General features: G+C 40.1%; 1 protein-coding gene across 1 annotated transcript; it reads left to right on the top strand.

The window, feature by feature from the left end:
* The first annotated feature begins 5,175 nt into the window (after window positions 1-5,175).
* LOC143033545 (uncharacterized) lies at window positions 5,176-6,203 on the top strand. Its single transcript, XM_076199039.1, has 3 exons — window positions 5,176-5,500; window positions 5,670-5,909; window positions 6,061-6,203. The coding sequence occupies exons 1-3, from the start codon at window positions 5,176-5,178 to the stop codon at window positions 6,201-6,203; spliced, it is 708 nt and encodes a 235-aa protein (XP_076055154.1).
* Window positions 6,204-15,000: the final 8,797 nt, after the last annotated feature.

The following is a 15,000-nucleotide window of genomic DNA, read 5'->3' as shown; positions in this document are numbered from 1 at the left end:
TGAACATGGAAGACATGGACATATGAAACCCGATTATGTCTCCCGGAAGCATTAAAGGGAATAACGTAATGACGTAACAGCGCAGTAACGTAAACCTAAGCAAGATGCTGTAATGACTATCATTATCTTATATTATTTGTTTATTTGTTTTGTTATCATTTGTCCGTTTGTTTATTATCATTTACTTGATTCTCATTTATTACTAGTTATATGTCAATTTATTATTATTGACCATTTACCTGTTTTATTATTTAACTATACCTATGCATTTTTATGTATTTTATTTGTTATTTACATTATTATAGTTTTTATTTATTCATTTATTTATTTATAATTATTTTTTTTTTCGTATCCGACCTAGATATGGACCAAAAGGACTCCTGTCGGCATGCTCCGCCTTTGTAATCCTTTGTAACTGGTCAGTCCCTCGGTGGATCTAAACCTACTCAGTGATGGATAAAGGAGAAGAGTTTTACTATTTTGTCTTAGATTGTAAGGCGTACTCATCATAATTTGTGTAGGGAAGGATGTAATGGGTTAGGACAATTAATTATACAGACAAACTTTTGTGTCCATACAGAGGCCGGATGGTAAAATAAACAAATAAATAAACAAAATAAAATAGATAAAGAAAGAAGTGAATAACTAAATTAAATAGAAATAGAAATAAAAATAAAACGAATTAGAGTAAATAGATGTATAGAATAAAATGAAATCATATAAAATAAAAAAGAATTAAATGACTGAATAAATGAAGACATAAGTAAAATAAAATAACACAAAATAAAAGAATAAAATAAAATAATAAAAAATAAATAGAATGAATATATGAACAAATAAATAAACATGCACAAATAGACAAACAAATAAATAAATGAAAAATGAAACAACAGACGTAATCAAACCCCTAAAAAATTATAATAGTAATAGATAAAATAAAATGCATTACAGCATTACGGATAGTGTCATTAACGCCATTGTATATTACTAAACCGTTAGTAAACGGGAACAACGCTTTTCAAAATACGCAGCTTTTACGTAATGTCGTTTCCACGGGCATTGACCGTTACGAGTTCGTTTGAATAAAAACGACTTCGGTTACAATATTCTATTTTTCAAATCTCAAAATATCAAATTATCTTTCTGTTATATATAGCAAAGGTGAATGATGAACTAAGAGATAACCTATACGAATGTTAGACATACTTTTGAAATGTTCTTGGAGAAATCTAGATTTCTGTAGGCGAAGTCATATTCTAGTTATTCAGATGGAGGTTGGAGGTAGGATGTGGAAGGAAATATAACTCAGTGTGATAGCCCCTAGAACTAAATAGAATTGTGTAGCTATAGCTATAGGGAAATTTATAAAATACGCCACTCTCGGGAATTTAGGTTTAAGAAGGAAATAGGCAGAAACTGGTTGCCCAATAGAGTAGTTAACGAATGAAATTGAATTAATAGCCTGCATGTAGTAGTGAGTGCTGAAAAAATGAGTTGTTTTAAGAGAAGATTATATAACTTTATGGGTAAGGATGACAGGACGTCATGGACATGAAACTGCCTAGTTTAGGCCTTTGGGTCTCTTGCAGGCTCCTCCATTCTTGTGTTCTTACGTCGCAGTCGATTTAGTTTCAACATATATAGCTTGTCGTTTCCATAGTGTTCAATTCGGTACTGTCTCAGATGGACGCTTCGCATTTCGGTGTTTTAAAAAAGGTGCTAAAAAGCAGATATTATGATAAAGACGGGATAAGTTAGGTTAGACTAGTTTAGGTTGGGTTAGGGATGGTTTTGTTTAGGGTAGGTTAAGGTAGGTTTGGTTAGGTTGTTATGTTGGTTTGGTTAGGATAAGTTAGGTTGGTTTAGTTAGGTTAAGTTAGATTAGGTTATGTTATGTTTGGTGTGGTTTGGTTTGGTTTGGTTAGGTTAAGGTAGGTTCGGTTAGGTGAGGTTAAGATAGGTTAGGTTAAGTTAGGTTACGGTAGGTCAGGTTAAGTTTAGTTTGGTTTGGTTTGGTTTGGTTAGGTTAAGTTAGGTTAAGGTAGGTTTGGTTTGATTTCGTTAAGTTTGGTTTGATTTGGTTAAATTATGTAAAGTTTGGATTGCTTTGGTTTGGTCCAAATGGAACCAGACAACTTTCAGGAAGACAAAGCAACACCATTTATCCAATCGTAGCAAAAAAAAAAAAAAAAAAAAAAAAAAAAAAAAAAAAAAAAAAAAAAAAAAAAAAAAAAAAAAAAAAAAAAAAAAAAAAAAAAAAAAAAAAAAAAAAAAAAAAAAAAAATCGTTTCTGGTACCAAGTTTGTTACGGAAAGATTGATACCCAATCACGCACTACATTTGGTCATCGAGTAGGCACTGCTCTCAGCCAATCAGGATGATGAGCCCCCACCCCCTCCCACCCGCATCCTTTGGTAGGTTAGCTCCTGTCGTTCATTCGAATTAGTGACTTTTGTAATGTGTGTGTTAGTGTGTTTGTGTGTCTGTGATCGAAATTGGTGGACCGGACTATCTAGGTCTTCGTTAACGAGTCAATGAAATAGTGACAATCTGATATAGAAAAGCTTTTGTGTGTTCTCTACACCCTCAAGACCACCGTGAAAGGATTTTCCATCCTAAATCGAGAAGCTTAGACGAGACTAGGGTGAGTGTGACACTACAATGCAAACGCTAGAATGACACAGGGTGACGGGTACACACTTGCCCAAGGGTGAGGAGCTTTGAAGTCTTTATAAAGGTTTAGAACTCTAGTTACTTTTGTTAGGATTTATCTGTTAAGTTCAATTTTTATTACAGCAGGTTTAGTTAATCTCATGGTTAAATAACGCATATTTTACACTTGTTACTTTCAGTGTTCTTTAATTGCATTGATTAACCACACGTGATCCAGCATTTGTAATGTTGGGAGTGCAAAACCCCGGTCACACATAGACGACTTAGGTGTTCGTTTGAGTAGAAACGACTTCGTTGACTTTTTTTTTTATGAATCTCCAAATGTCATATTACTTTTGTGTCATATGTTGAGAAGCTACATGACGAGCTAAGAGGCGTTAAACCTAGAATACGAATATTAGACACGTTGTTGAATTGTCTTTAGCGAAGTCTAGAATACCGCAAGCGAAGTCGTCCTGCAGATTTTCAAAATCAAAACATTTGACGAGAATCATGATAGTATGATAAGAGCTTTAGGTAATTAAAAAAAAAAAAAAAAAAAAAAAAAAAAAAAACACCTGGTTTCATTACGAAACAAATTCTACTTATAGACTATAGATTTCTGTTGCACTTCGTATAGCCTACACCCTATATTCGTATTATCCATATTGATACCGTAGCATATAGCAATACTATATATCTCGAATAGATTTTGAATTCTGTTTGCATGCGTTAGACACAGAAAATGTACTTGAGTAGACTTGTAGGCCCGTGTTTCTCAGCTAGGGCTCCGCAGATGTTTACTAAAGGCTCCACAGGGCTGGGAATTTGAACATATTACTAAGTATTTCAGCGGCTTTGACCCATCGTTTTTCGTTCATATTTCCGAAATAACTATTCACATCAGCATAATATATTAGCACAGCTTAATTCACACCCTGCCCTAATTTTTTACGTTATAGTGCATTCACAAGTGTATTTATTTACGGCGTTTACTCTTGACATCAAATGTCTCGCAGCCGACACCCGTGAAGTAAATCGAACAAGTGAAGTTGTGACGTCATCACAAACTACCTCGTGTATCCCATCCTCCTCCCCTTCCCTCCTTCCTCCCCATTTCCTCCCTCCTCTCTCTCTCTCTCTCTCTCTCTCTCTCTCTCTCTCTCTCTCTCTCTCTCTCTCTCTCTCTCTCTCTCTCTCTCTCTCTCTCTAAAAAAATGTAATAATAATTGAATACCATGCACCCGGAAAGGGAATTCAATAACAAGTTTATACATAGGATAGTGAAATTATGATAATAACTGGACATGCATTTTATTTCATTCCATACCACTATGGATAAACAGTTCATCCTCGTCATCGCTGTCCATGGTGATGATGACGGGTTCCACACTTTCATGTATGTTGTCCGATGACCAGTACTCTTCTTCGAACGATCTGGACCTTCTCACAGCACCCGCCCACACCTCCTTGGTTGCGATAAGCGAGGTAGTTTGTGATGACATCACAACTTCACTTGTTCGATTTACTTCACGGGTGTCGGCTACGACACACTTAATATCAAGAGTAAACGCCGTAATTAAATACCCTTGCAAATGCACTATAACGTCAAAAATTAGGGCAGGGTATGAATTAGTCTGTGCTAATATATCATGCTGATGTGAATGGTTATTTCGGAAATATGAGCAAAAAACGATGGGTCAAAGCCGCTGAAATACTTAGTAGGCCCCTGTCACGCCTACACGACTCGAGTTCGTTTGAGTGGAAACGACTTAGGTTAAAATCTTTTCTTTTTCGAATCTCCAAACATTAAATCAGCTTTGCGTCATATACGTGGAAACTGAATGACGAACTGCGAGAAGTTAAACCAAGACGAATGTTAGACACATTGTGAACTGTAGGCTTAGGGAAGTCTAGAACACTGTAGGCGAAGTCGTCTTCCACAGCTTTTTCAAAATCAAAACATTTGATTAGAATCGTGATAGTGTGAATGGAGCTTAATTACAGTTAATCCTGTCATAGCTCAGTTGTTTATATGATTCATGATTACACAATGTGTCATAATGAAGATGTAAAAATATTTTTCTAGTTTTTATATGGCTGGTTGAGTCTCTCAGAATGTAGTGATGATTTGAATGATATATTACTATGTTATTGTCATATTTTGTCATTGAACTTCGAATCATTTGTTTGTTTGCGCGTCATACTCTGTCTGTCTGGCTACGTCGTTTGTTTTGGTTGCGCGTCATACTCGGTAAACTAAAGACGAAGCTGATTAGCTACGTCGTCGCATTCTGTCTGGGACCGGTTAGAGAAACAGTCGTGACTCTCCTCGTAAGTTGCTTCCTTCCCTTGTTCAATTATGTGGTCTACTCATATGATGAGTCCTATATGTTCAATATATATATATATATGTATATTGTGTAAACTATATTTTGTAATGTATTTCCAGGTGTTCTAGTTGATTAAAGCTTGGGAGTAGCTACCAAGTCTTATTACTATGACAATCTAATAAACTAGAACATGGAAAAACTATTAAAGCCGGCTCCTCTGGATCTCGACCCCAGCTCCTCAACTGCAGCGCGAGAGTGGAGGCACTGGTATAAAACCTTCTCCAACTTCATACAAGAGTGTGGAGAAAATGCACCTGACAAACTAAGAACTCTTGTGAACTGTGTTAGTCATAATGTCTATGAATATATTGAGGAATGTACTAATTATGATTCGGCTATTTCTGTTCTACAGAAATTGTATGTAAAGACACCCAACGAAATATTCGCTAGGCATCTACTCGCAACTCGTCAACAAAAGCCCGGTGAATCCTTAGATGAGTTTTTGAGAGAACTACGTAAGTTAGGTAAGGATTGTAACCTAAAGGCAGTTAGTGCTGAACAGTACAAGAAAGAGTTAATTAGGGATGCCTTTATTAATGGTCAAACCTCGCCTTTGATTCGCCAACGTCTCTTGGAAAATAAGACTAGATTTACAGGCTGCTTATGATCAAGCTTATTCTTTAGACTTAGCTCAACGCAATGCCAACTCTTACGGTCCCGTAACTCCTCAGTTTGTGCACAGCACCGCTGTGATGACCCCTGATCGTACTCAGACTTGGGATGAGACTGTGAAGAATAAACCTATGTCTAAGGATTGTGTGATGGCAGCTACCCTATCCATGAAGAGTAGGTGTTACTTCTGTGGAGGACTACGCCATAAACGTATTACTTGTCCCGCTCGAAATGCTACTTGTAATAAGTGTGGTAAGCAAGGTCATTTCGCTCGTGTGTGTATGTCCAAGGTGCCGGCTCCTTCAGGTAAGACCCCTACAGAGTCAAACATAGTAGCTCTACTATGTTTGACTCTTCCCAACCTTCGGTCCTTGCCACCATCTCTGGTACCACTTTCCCTCAGAGCCTCCATCTAGCGGCCACCTCGACAATGGACGAAAGTTATCGGCACTTGTCGATTCCTGCAGTGATGACATTTACATAGACGAGGAAATTATACGGGACTTGAAACTTCTAATACATCGAACAGGTAAAGATGTCACTTAAGCTCAGAAGTCATTACACACTAACTCTCATGGTTATGTCGTTGTTGACTTAACGCTACATCTTAATAAACTTATCCTTCCACTCGTCTTGCACTGATGAAAGATTTGTGCTGTGGGGTACTGCTTGGTCAGGATTTCCAAAAACAGCACCAGAGTATAGTCATTGAATATGGTGGACCAAAACCTACGCTCAAGTTACCCGATACTGACTCGTATTGTTCTCTGGCGGCTGCTGCTATAGATGAGCCTTCTCTTTTTCAACATTTGTCACCTAACTGTAAGCCCATAGTAACTAAGTCGAGACGTTATAGTAAAGATGACGGAGAATTAATTGAAATGGAAATAAACAGTCTACTTGCTGAGGGTATCATTGAGAGTAGCTTATCCCCATGGAAGGCCCAAGTTGTTATAGTGAAGGACTCAATGAATCGACATAAGCAAAGGATGTGTGTGGATTACTCACAAACTGTGAATTACACAGAGCTAGACGCTTATCCATTGCCAAGAATAGACACTATGGTGAATGAACTATCAACATACCATGTGTTCTCAACTTTTGACTTAAAAAGCGCATATCACCAAATTCCGCTGAAAGAATCGGACAAGAAGTACACAGCCTTTGAGGCCAATGGACGCCTATATCAATTTTGTAGGGTTCCGTTCGGAGTGACAAATGGAGTAGCTGTCTTTCAACGAACCATGGATAAGCTTGTGAAAAAAGAAAACTTACAATGTGCATTTCCATATCTTGACAATATAACTATCGCTTGCCGCACTCAAGAAGAACACGATCGTAATGTACAACACTTTCTTGAAGTCATCCATAACAGAAATTTAACCCTCAATACCTCTAAAACTATCAAGTCTGTTCGCTCCATTAATATCCTTGGTTACTGTGTATGAAATGGGAATATAAAACCTGATCCCGAGAGGCTTCGTCCACTACAAGAACTCCCACCCCCCACAAGTCGGGGATCTTTAATGAGAGCACTGGGTATGTTTGCTCACTATGCCAAATGGATACAAGATTTTTCAACCAAAGTAAGACCATTAGCGAGTGCAAAGAAATTTCCTTTAGATAAAGAAGCTTAAAAGGCTATCAGTCTGCTCAAGTTAGAACTTGAAAGAACAGTGTTATACTTGGTGAATGAAAACTTGCCCTTTGAAGTCGAATGTGATGCTTCTGAAGTAACTAACTCAGCTGTACTTAACCAGGGTGGGAGACCAGTGGCTTTCATGTCTAGGACTCTACAAGGAAGCGAAACACGTTATCACATTGTAGAAAAGGAGGCCATGGCTACAATTGAAGCTGTCCGTAAATGGGGCCACTTCCTTTCTAGACAACATTTCGATCTTATTACTGACCAGCGTTCGATAACCGGAAACGCACAAAGATCAAGAATACCAAGATCCAGGAGTGGCGGATGGAACTCGCTGCCTTCAGTTATACCGTACATTATCGCCCTGGTAAAGAGAATGTGGTTCCTGGTGCCTTCTCTCGAGCCTTCTTTTGTTCTACTGTCTCTGCATCTTCTACTCTCACTGAACTACATGAGGGTCTATGTCATCCAAGAGTGACTCGTTTATTGCACTTTGTGAGATCTAAAAACCTCCCCTTTTCCACTGAAGATGTCAGGAAGGTTTGTACTTCTTGCAAGATTTGTGCAGAGGTAAAGCCAAGATTCTATAGACCTCAAGAAGGAACACTCATCAAGGCTACTCAGCCTATGGAGAGGTTAAGCATCGACTTCAAAGGACTTCTCCCAACCGCCTCACGTAATCCCTATATACTTACTGTTGTAGATGAATACTCCCGTTTCCCCTTTGCTTCTCCATGTCCCAATATGAATACGACAACTGTGATCAAATGCCTGGAACAGGTATTTAGCCTATGTGGGATGCCTAATTATATTCATTCTGATCTAGGAACATCGTTCATGTCCAAGGATGTTAAAACCTACCTCTTACAAAAAGGAGTTGCTACGAGCCGAACTACCCCATATCACCCGATCGGCAATGGACAAGTGGAACGGCTCAACGGTATTATATGGAAGGCAATCCAGCTGGCCCTGAAGTCGCGGGACCTACCCGATCAACATTGGGAATTGGTACTTACTGATGTACTGCACTCTCTTAGATCCCTTCTGTCTACATCTACAAATGTAACACCCCACGAACGTTTCTTTGGTTTTCCACGTCGTTCTTCCTCTGGAAGCTCTCGACCTTCATGGCTAATGACACCAGATCCAGTATTATTGAGAAGATTCGTTAGGGCAAACAAAAATGAACCTTTGGTTATTCAAGTCGAACTTCTGGATGTTAATCCAACTTATGCTAATATTAGACATCAGAATGGACGGGAGTCAACAGTTTCTGTCCGCGACTTGGCTCCTTATCCCAAAAGACAGGTCAACTACTCTCCTGCTGGAAATCTGGAACCATGTTCTACCTCGTCACCAGAGGCTGTAATACTACTATACTCCCTGACGTTCCAGAGAACACTGAACTTCATCAAGAGGCTGACGTAGAGACGAATGCGTCAACACCTCTAGTACGGAGGTCAACCCGTGTGTCTAAGGCTCCGGAGAGATACGGATGGGATTGATACCTATAGAATACTTTGTCTCTTTTTTTTTTTTTTTTTTTTTTTTTTTGCACGTCATACTCTGTCTGTCTGGCTACGTCGTTTGTTTTGGTTGCGCGTCATACTCGGTAAACTAAAGACGAAGCTGACTAATTACGTCGTCGCATTCTGTCTGGGACCGGTTAGAGAAACAGTCATGACTGGTCCTGGAGCTGCAACGTCTACGTCGTGGGACCACCCCCCAACCCCAAGAGTTGGGGGCCAATCAGCAGCAACCACCCCTGGCCATCAGCTCTACGCAGATGGCACCGATCCCCAAGGAGGAGCTACGCCTACCTGGGGGAGTACCACAATCCTTTTTTTCCAACACACAATGTTACGTTTTTTTCTGCACTGAGGGGTCATTTTCCGGCGATCACCCCTCTTCTACTTTTAGCCGGAGATGTAGAGAGCAATCCTGGGCCCACCACAAAATACACATGCCCAACATGCTCTAAACCCATTACTTCGAGCAGACAGACAAAGGGCTCAGTTCAGTGCAATATGTGCAAAATCTGGGCCCACCTCACTTGTACAACACTTGCTGACACAAACCAATACACATACACTTGGACATGTTCTACCTGCCCTCCAGTAACCCCAATCCCACCTCCCCAACCACAGCCAACACCCTTACCCACTCCCAATTTCCCTTTGCCCTTACCCCCGATTAGTACTCCCCTTCCTTTGTCCCCGATCTCTCCTTTCCCCCCCTCTGACCCAGATCCTACACCTTCCCCACCACCAGCCCAACCTCAACCCCAAACGGCAACATACAACACATACAAAACACACAACATCAACATATTACAACACAACATTGAAGGTATTAACACTAAAAAACATGAACTTGATCACTTTCTTAAACAACACAACATACACATTGCAATTTTACAAGAAACAAAATTAAGACACTCACACAAAACACCATCATTTCATAATTATACCACCATCAGACAAGACCGGACTGACGGCAATGGCGGTGGACTCATCACCCTGATCCACCATTCCATCTGTTTTGTGGACACAAGTGCCACAACCAAAATTCTCCTCCCTACCACAGATAACACAACAGAAACCTAATCCATTCGTATCCGCACAGGCAACAATTCAACACTAACAATAGTTAACATGTACATTCCCCCCCAATCATCCCCCACAGTTCCAAACACCTTCAGACCTCAACTCAGCCAACTAACCTCAATCCCCAACCTGATCATGGGTGGTGACTTCAACGCCAAGTCGTCTGCCTGGTTTGTCGACAACCCTGACACAGACAGAGGGCTTGATATACAGACTCAATTCGACTCATTGACTATCATGAACAACACGCATAATCATACACATATCCCATACCAAGCCCTCTACACTCCCTCCTCTCCTGATATCACCTTTTGCTCCCCCTGCCTAACCCCAACAACATCATGGAGAGTGGTCGGAGCCCTTGGCTCTGACCACCTTCCAATCATCATCACCACCAAAACAAGATGCACCCCAGCTGGCCACAGACACACTTACACCAATTACAAGAGAGCTAACTGGGAAGCCTTTACTGAAGAGACAGAACAACATTTTGAAACACTTAACAGTACACCAATCACAAACATAAACAATGCTGTGCACGCTTTTAATACAATCATACAAAATGCAGACAAGAGATACATCCCTAGAGGCAACAGAAAATCACACAACCCCAACTTCACACCAGAAATCCAAGGCCTCATCAGACAACGTGACACACTTAAACACGATACCCCCACACCTATCCCTCAAAACATAGCAGACCAAATACAAACACTAAACACTGTGATTGCCAATAAAATACATGAACAAAAAACACAAAATTGGCAAAACTTTATCAATACACTTGATCACAAAACAAACACCAGCAAATTGTACAAAACACTCAACAGCATCACACTATCCAACACTAACACTACACGCTCTCACGCAGCAATAATCACAACAACAGATAATCTACCCTCAAACAGACAACAAGCAAACGCACTCATACGTCATTTTGCACAGACGAGCCATCTTACATCTCACCCTGACGACCGACGCACCATTCGACGTAAGAAAGACTTCCCCACAGACTCAGACTATACACCCTTCATAGACAGTCAGACAAAACTCATAATGCATAATCTCAAGCACTCATCTGCCTGTGGCCCTGATAACATAAGCAACATCCACCTAAAACACATTGGACCACAAGGTATACACGCACTCACAAACATTGCAAACTACAGCTATTCACACAACACTATACCCGACATCTGGAAGCATGGTAAAATAATCACCATTCCAAAACCGAACAAAGACCCAACAATCCCAACATCGCACCGCCCAATCACACTTCTCTGCACCCCCTCTAAAGTCATTGAACGCCTAATACTTACACTTGTCACACCATATATTCCCCTTGCTGACTCACAACACGGTTTTAGGCCACTACACTCCACAAACACTCTTCTGACAAACCTCACACAAAGAATTTTAGATGGCATCAATTCAGATAGGCCCCACCACAGAACACTTCTTATAACATTGGACATTAGTAAAGCTTTTGATGCTATCCCCCGCCACAACCTAACAAATAAAATATATAACACAGACATGCACAATAACACCAAAAGATGGCTGGCCAATTATCTGGCAGGCAGGAATGCTCATGTGTCATATAATGGCCAATCATCGCACATCAGAAACATTAAGAACGGAGTACCACAGGGCTCAGTTCTATCCCCCACATTATTTAATCTATACATGCATGACTTACCCACGCCAGACACCTCAGAAATACAAATCTCTTCCTACGCAGACGACATAACAATCACATGCACACATCGTAACACAGACAAAGCTGCAGAAATAATCCAGCCTTACCTTGACACACTCAACATATGGTTCATCACAAACAGACTCAAAATAGCTCCAACCAAATCTACAGCAACACTTCTCACCAACTGGACAAAAGAACACAAATACATACCTCATCTCTACATCAACAACACTCTAATACCACACACAAACACACCGAAAATTCTTGGTGTAACATACGATACATCCATGTCTTTCAAACAACACCTCACAAACATAAAAAACAAATGCACACCTAGACTTAACGCACTTAAGTCAATCACTGGAACAACATTTGGACAAAACAAAGAAACTAATATAACAATATACAAACAATGCATACGCTCAGTGATGAATTATGCGAGTCCTGCATGGGCTCCTAATCTCAGTGATACACACCACAACACCCTTCAAATCATACAAAACAAAGCCCTAAAAACAATTACAGGCTGCACAAATACATCACCTACAGACCATTTACACCATGAAACAAAAGTCCTCAAAGTCAAGGACCACCTCGACATGAGAGGCACACAAACACTTACTGCAGCCACCACAAACACATCACACCCGCTACACTACATAGCAGAACACCCACACACACCAAAAAACATTAAAACTACACCCAAAGACCTTTATTACGCACAGATACTCTCTTCTCTTCCTCCACAACCACCAAATACCAGCCTCCGGAAACATATTCATAATCATATCACTCACCGCTCCATTAACACACTGAAAGACAACACACTGCTGCATGCCAGACCCCCTGATATCCACCCTTCTGAATCCTCTCTCCCACGAAAGGACAGAGTCCACTTGGCCAGACTGCGATGCGGTCACCACCAGCACTTCTAAGCTACCAGAAGAGGCTGGACGACCGTGTTGTGAACAGCTGCCCAGGATGTAACACTTCACCCCATACCATACAACACATAATGGAAGACTGCATTATACACAATCATGCACGCAAACAACACAACATACACTCTATAAAGGATTTGTGGGAAAACCCAGTTTCGGCTGTGGCCTTCCTTGGGGAGACGGGACTGCTCGGACAGACAGTCTAGGGAACGACAACAACAACAACAACAGTCATGACTCTCCTCGTAAGTTGCTTCCTTCCCTTGTTCAATTATGTGGTCTACTCATATGATGAGTCCTATATGTTCATTATATATATATATATATATATATATATATATATATATATATATATATGCACAAATTTCACAAGTCGCACGTGAATCACAAATATGCAGAGTCCACTAGGAAAAGGACTCCGTGTGTTTTTCCTTTTCCTAGTGGACTCTGCATATATATATATATATATATATATATATATATATATATATATATATATATTATATATATACATATTGTGTAAACTATATTTTGTAATGTATTTCCAGGTGTTCTAGTTGATTAAAGCTTGGGAGTAGCTACCAAGTCTTATTATTATGACAGTTATTATCACGAAATGTTTAGCAAAAGTGATTATATCCTACATAATCCCGTATGAAAGGGTCCCCTGAATATCTAAGTCAATGTAAGATCTTCACAAAGCTTGACATCGCTCACAGGCCAAGCACACTCGTTGGGTGAGTTGTCGATTTGTTTTTTATCCAAGGCTGAAATTACTTGCGCATCAGGTGTGATGCATGTCTTATTTTCGCTTTCGACCCTCATTTGCATTTTGATGTATCCTAGGGGGTTGAGGTTGTAAAAATTGCCCATCCTCATATTTTGGGGAAACAGGTCGTGGATTAGAAAAAAGATTATATGAACACAAAAATGATGTAAGAACCCACAGGCTTTCTAATTCTATAGTAAGACACATAGATACACATGACCACCTTCCGAACTGGGACAATACAATTATAATAAATAAAGGTTCAACAAAGAAATTAAGAAAAACAATAGAAGCAGCCTATATTAATACTAATAATAACATCAACCATAGAGATGGTTTTATATGCTTGGCAAGAGCAACAAGTTTATTGATAGTGGATGAAAACAAACGGACAAATGTTCCGTGCACGACGACCTTTCCCAGGCACCCTGTGAGGTGACACGTGTGTGTATAAAATGTCCATGTTATACTTTTGTGTTGTGCTTTGTGATCAAGACCCTAAGGGTCGAAACGTTAAGGCAGTAAAAATCTTCCATTATTCCTCATATATATACATATATATATATATATATATATATATATATATATATATAATATATATATTAATATAATTAAATATATATATATCAGCTCTTCTGAAGTCAAATATCAAATTTTCAAACTGTTTTGTAACTTGAACCTAATTATCAATACCTGGAAATAGTTTCATCATTTTCAGTAATCCTATTCTCGCCATTAGTGATTAACATGTAGAGGATATTTCTTTCACCGGTGGGTTATTTTACGTGTTGCATGAGGAAATTATCACCGACAAAGCTTTTGCCACCCGCGCCCACGAGAGAGAGAGAGAGAGAGAGATAGAGGGAGAGGAGGGGTCGAGTAATTTGAAATAAACTCAAGGCTGAAGTGATTGACACACGCCGGAGCTCTCTCTCTCTCTCTCTCCCTCTCTCTCTCTCTCTCACACACACACACACACACACACACACACACACACACACACACACACACACACACACACACACACACACACACACATACACACACACACACACACACACACACACACACACACACACACATACATTCATACACACACATGAAAAACGAAAACACACACACACACATACGTGCACACGCACGGACACACACACACACACACACACACACACACACACACACACACACACATGTACATACACATGCACGCGTACACACACACAGGCACACCGCACGCGCACATAGCCACACGTAGACCCACGTATGATCATTCTAAATAAAAACCGATGCAGAGAAAGAAGACTAAGAAAGAAAGAAGGGAAATGGAAGGAAACGAACTAGATTTGCCTCCGGCCCAGGAAGAAGAGGAGGAGAGAAAGAAAAAAACAAAAAAAAAACAGCGGATTACCGCAACCGACAGGTCTCCCCCAAACAGGGGTTTCTCACTTCCCACTGCGTGGGAGTAGCGGGAGTGGGATGGTGGGTCAGTTAATCCTCTGGGATTATCGTCGTCGAGCAATTTTATTCAGCTGAGGGGAACCTCGTGGTTCCAAGGACCTCAATCCTGTTTCTGGGCTAAAAAATCAAATCCATTTTGGGCTTTCCAAGTGATCGAATTTGGGCTTACAAGAGAGGTACTACTTTGGGCTAAAATTGTCCATTGTTTTCCCGTTTTTCTGT

Source organism: Oratosquilla oratoria, chromosome 2 (assembly GCF_046742065.1).
Source record: "Oratosquilla oratoria isolate Oo_2021 chromosome 2, ASM4674206v1, whole genome shotgun sequence".
Taxonomy (NCBI): domain Eukaryota; kingdom Metazoa; phylum Arthropoda; class Malacostraca; order Stomatopoda; family Squillidae; genus Oratosquilla; species Oratosquilla oratoria.
The sequence above is the reverse complement of the archived record's forward strand: the minus strand, read 5'-3'. Positions and strand labels throughout refer to the sequence as shown.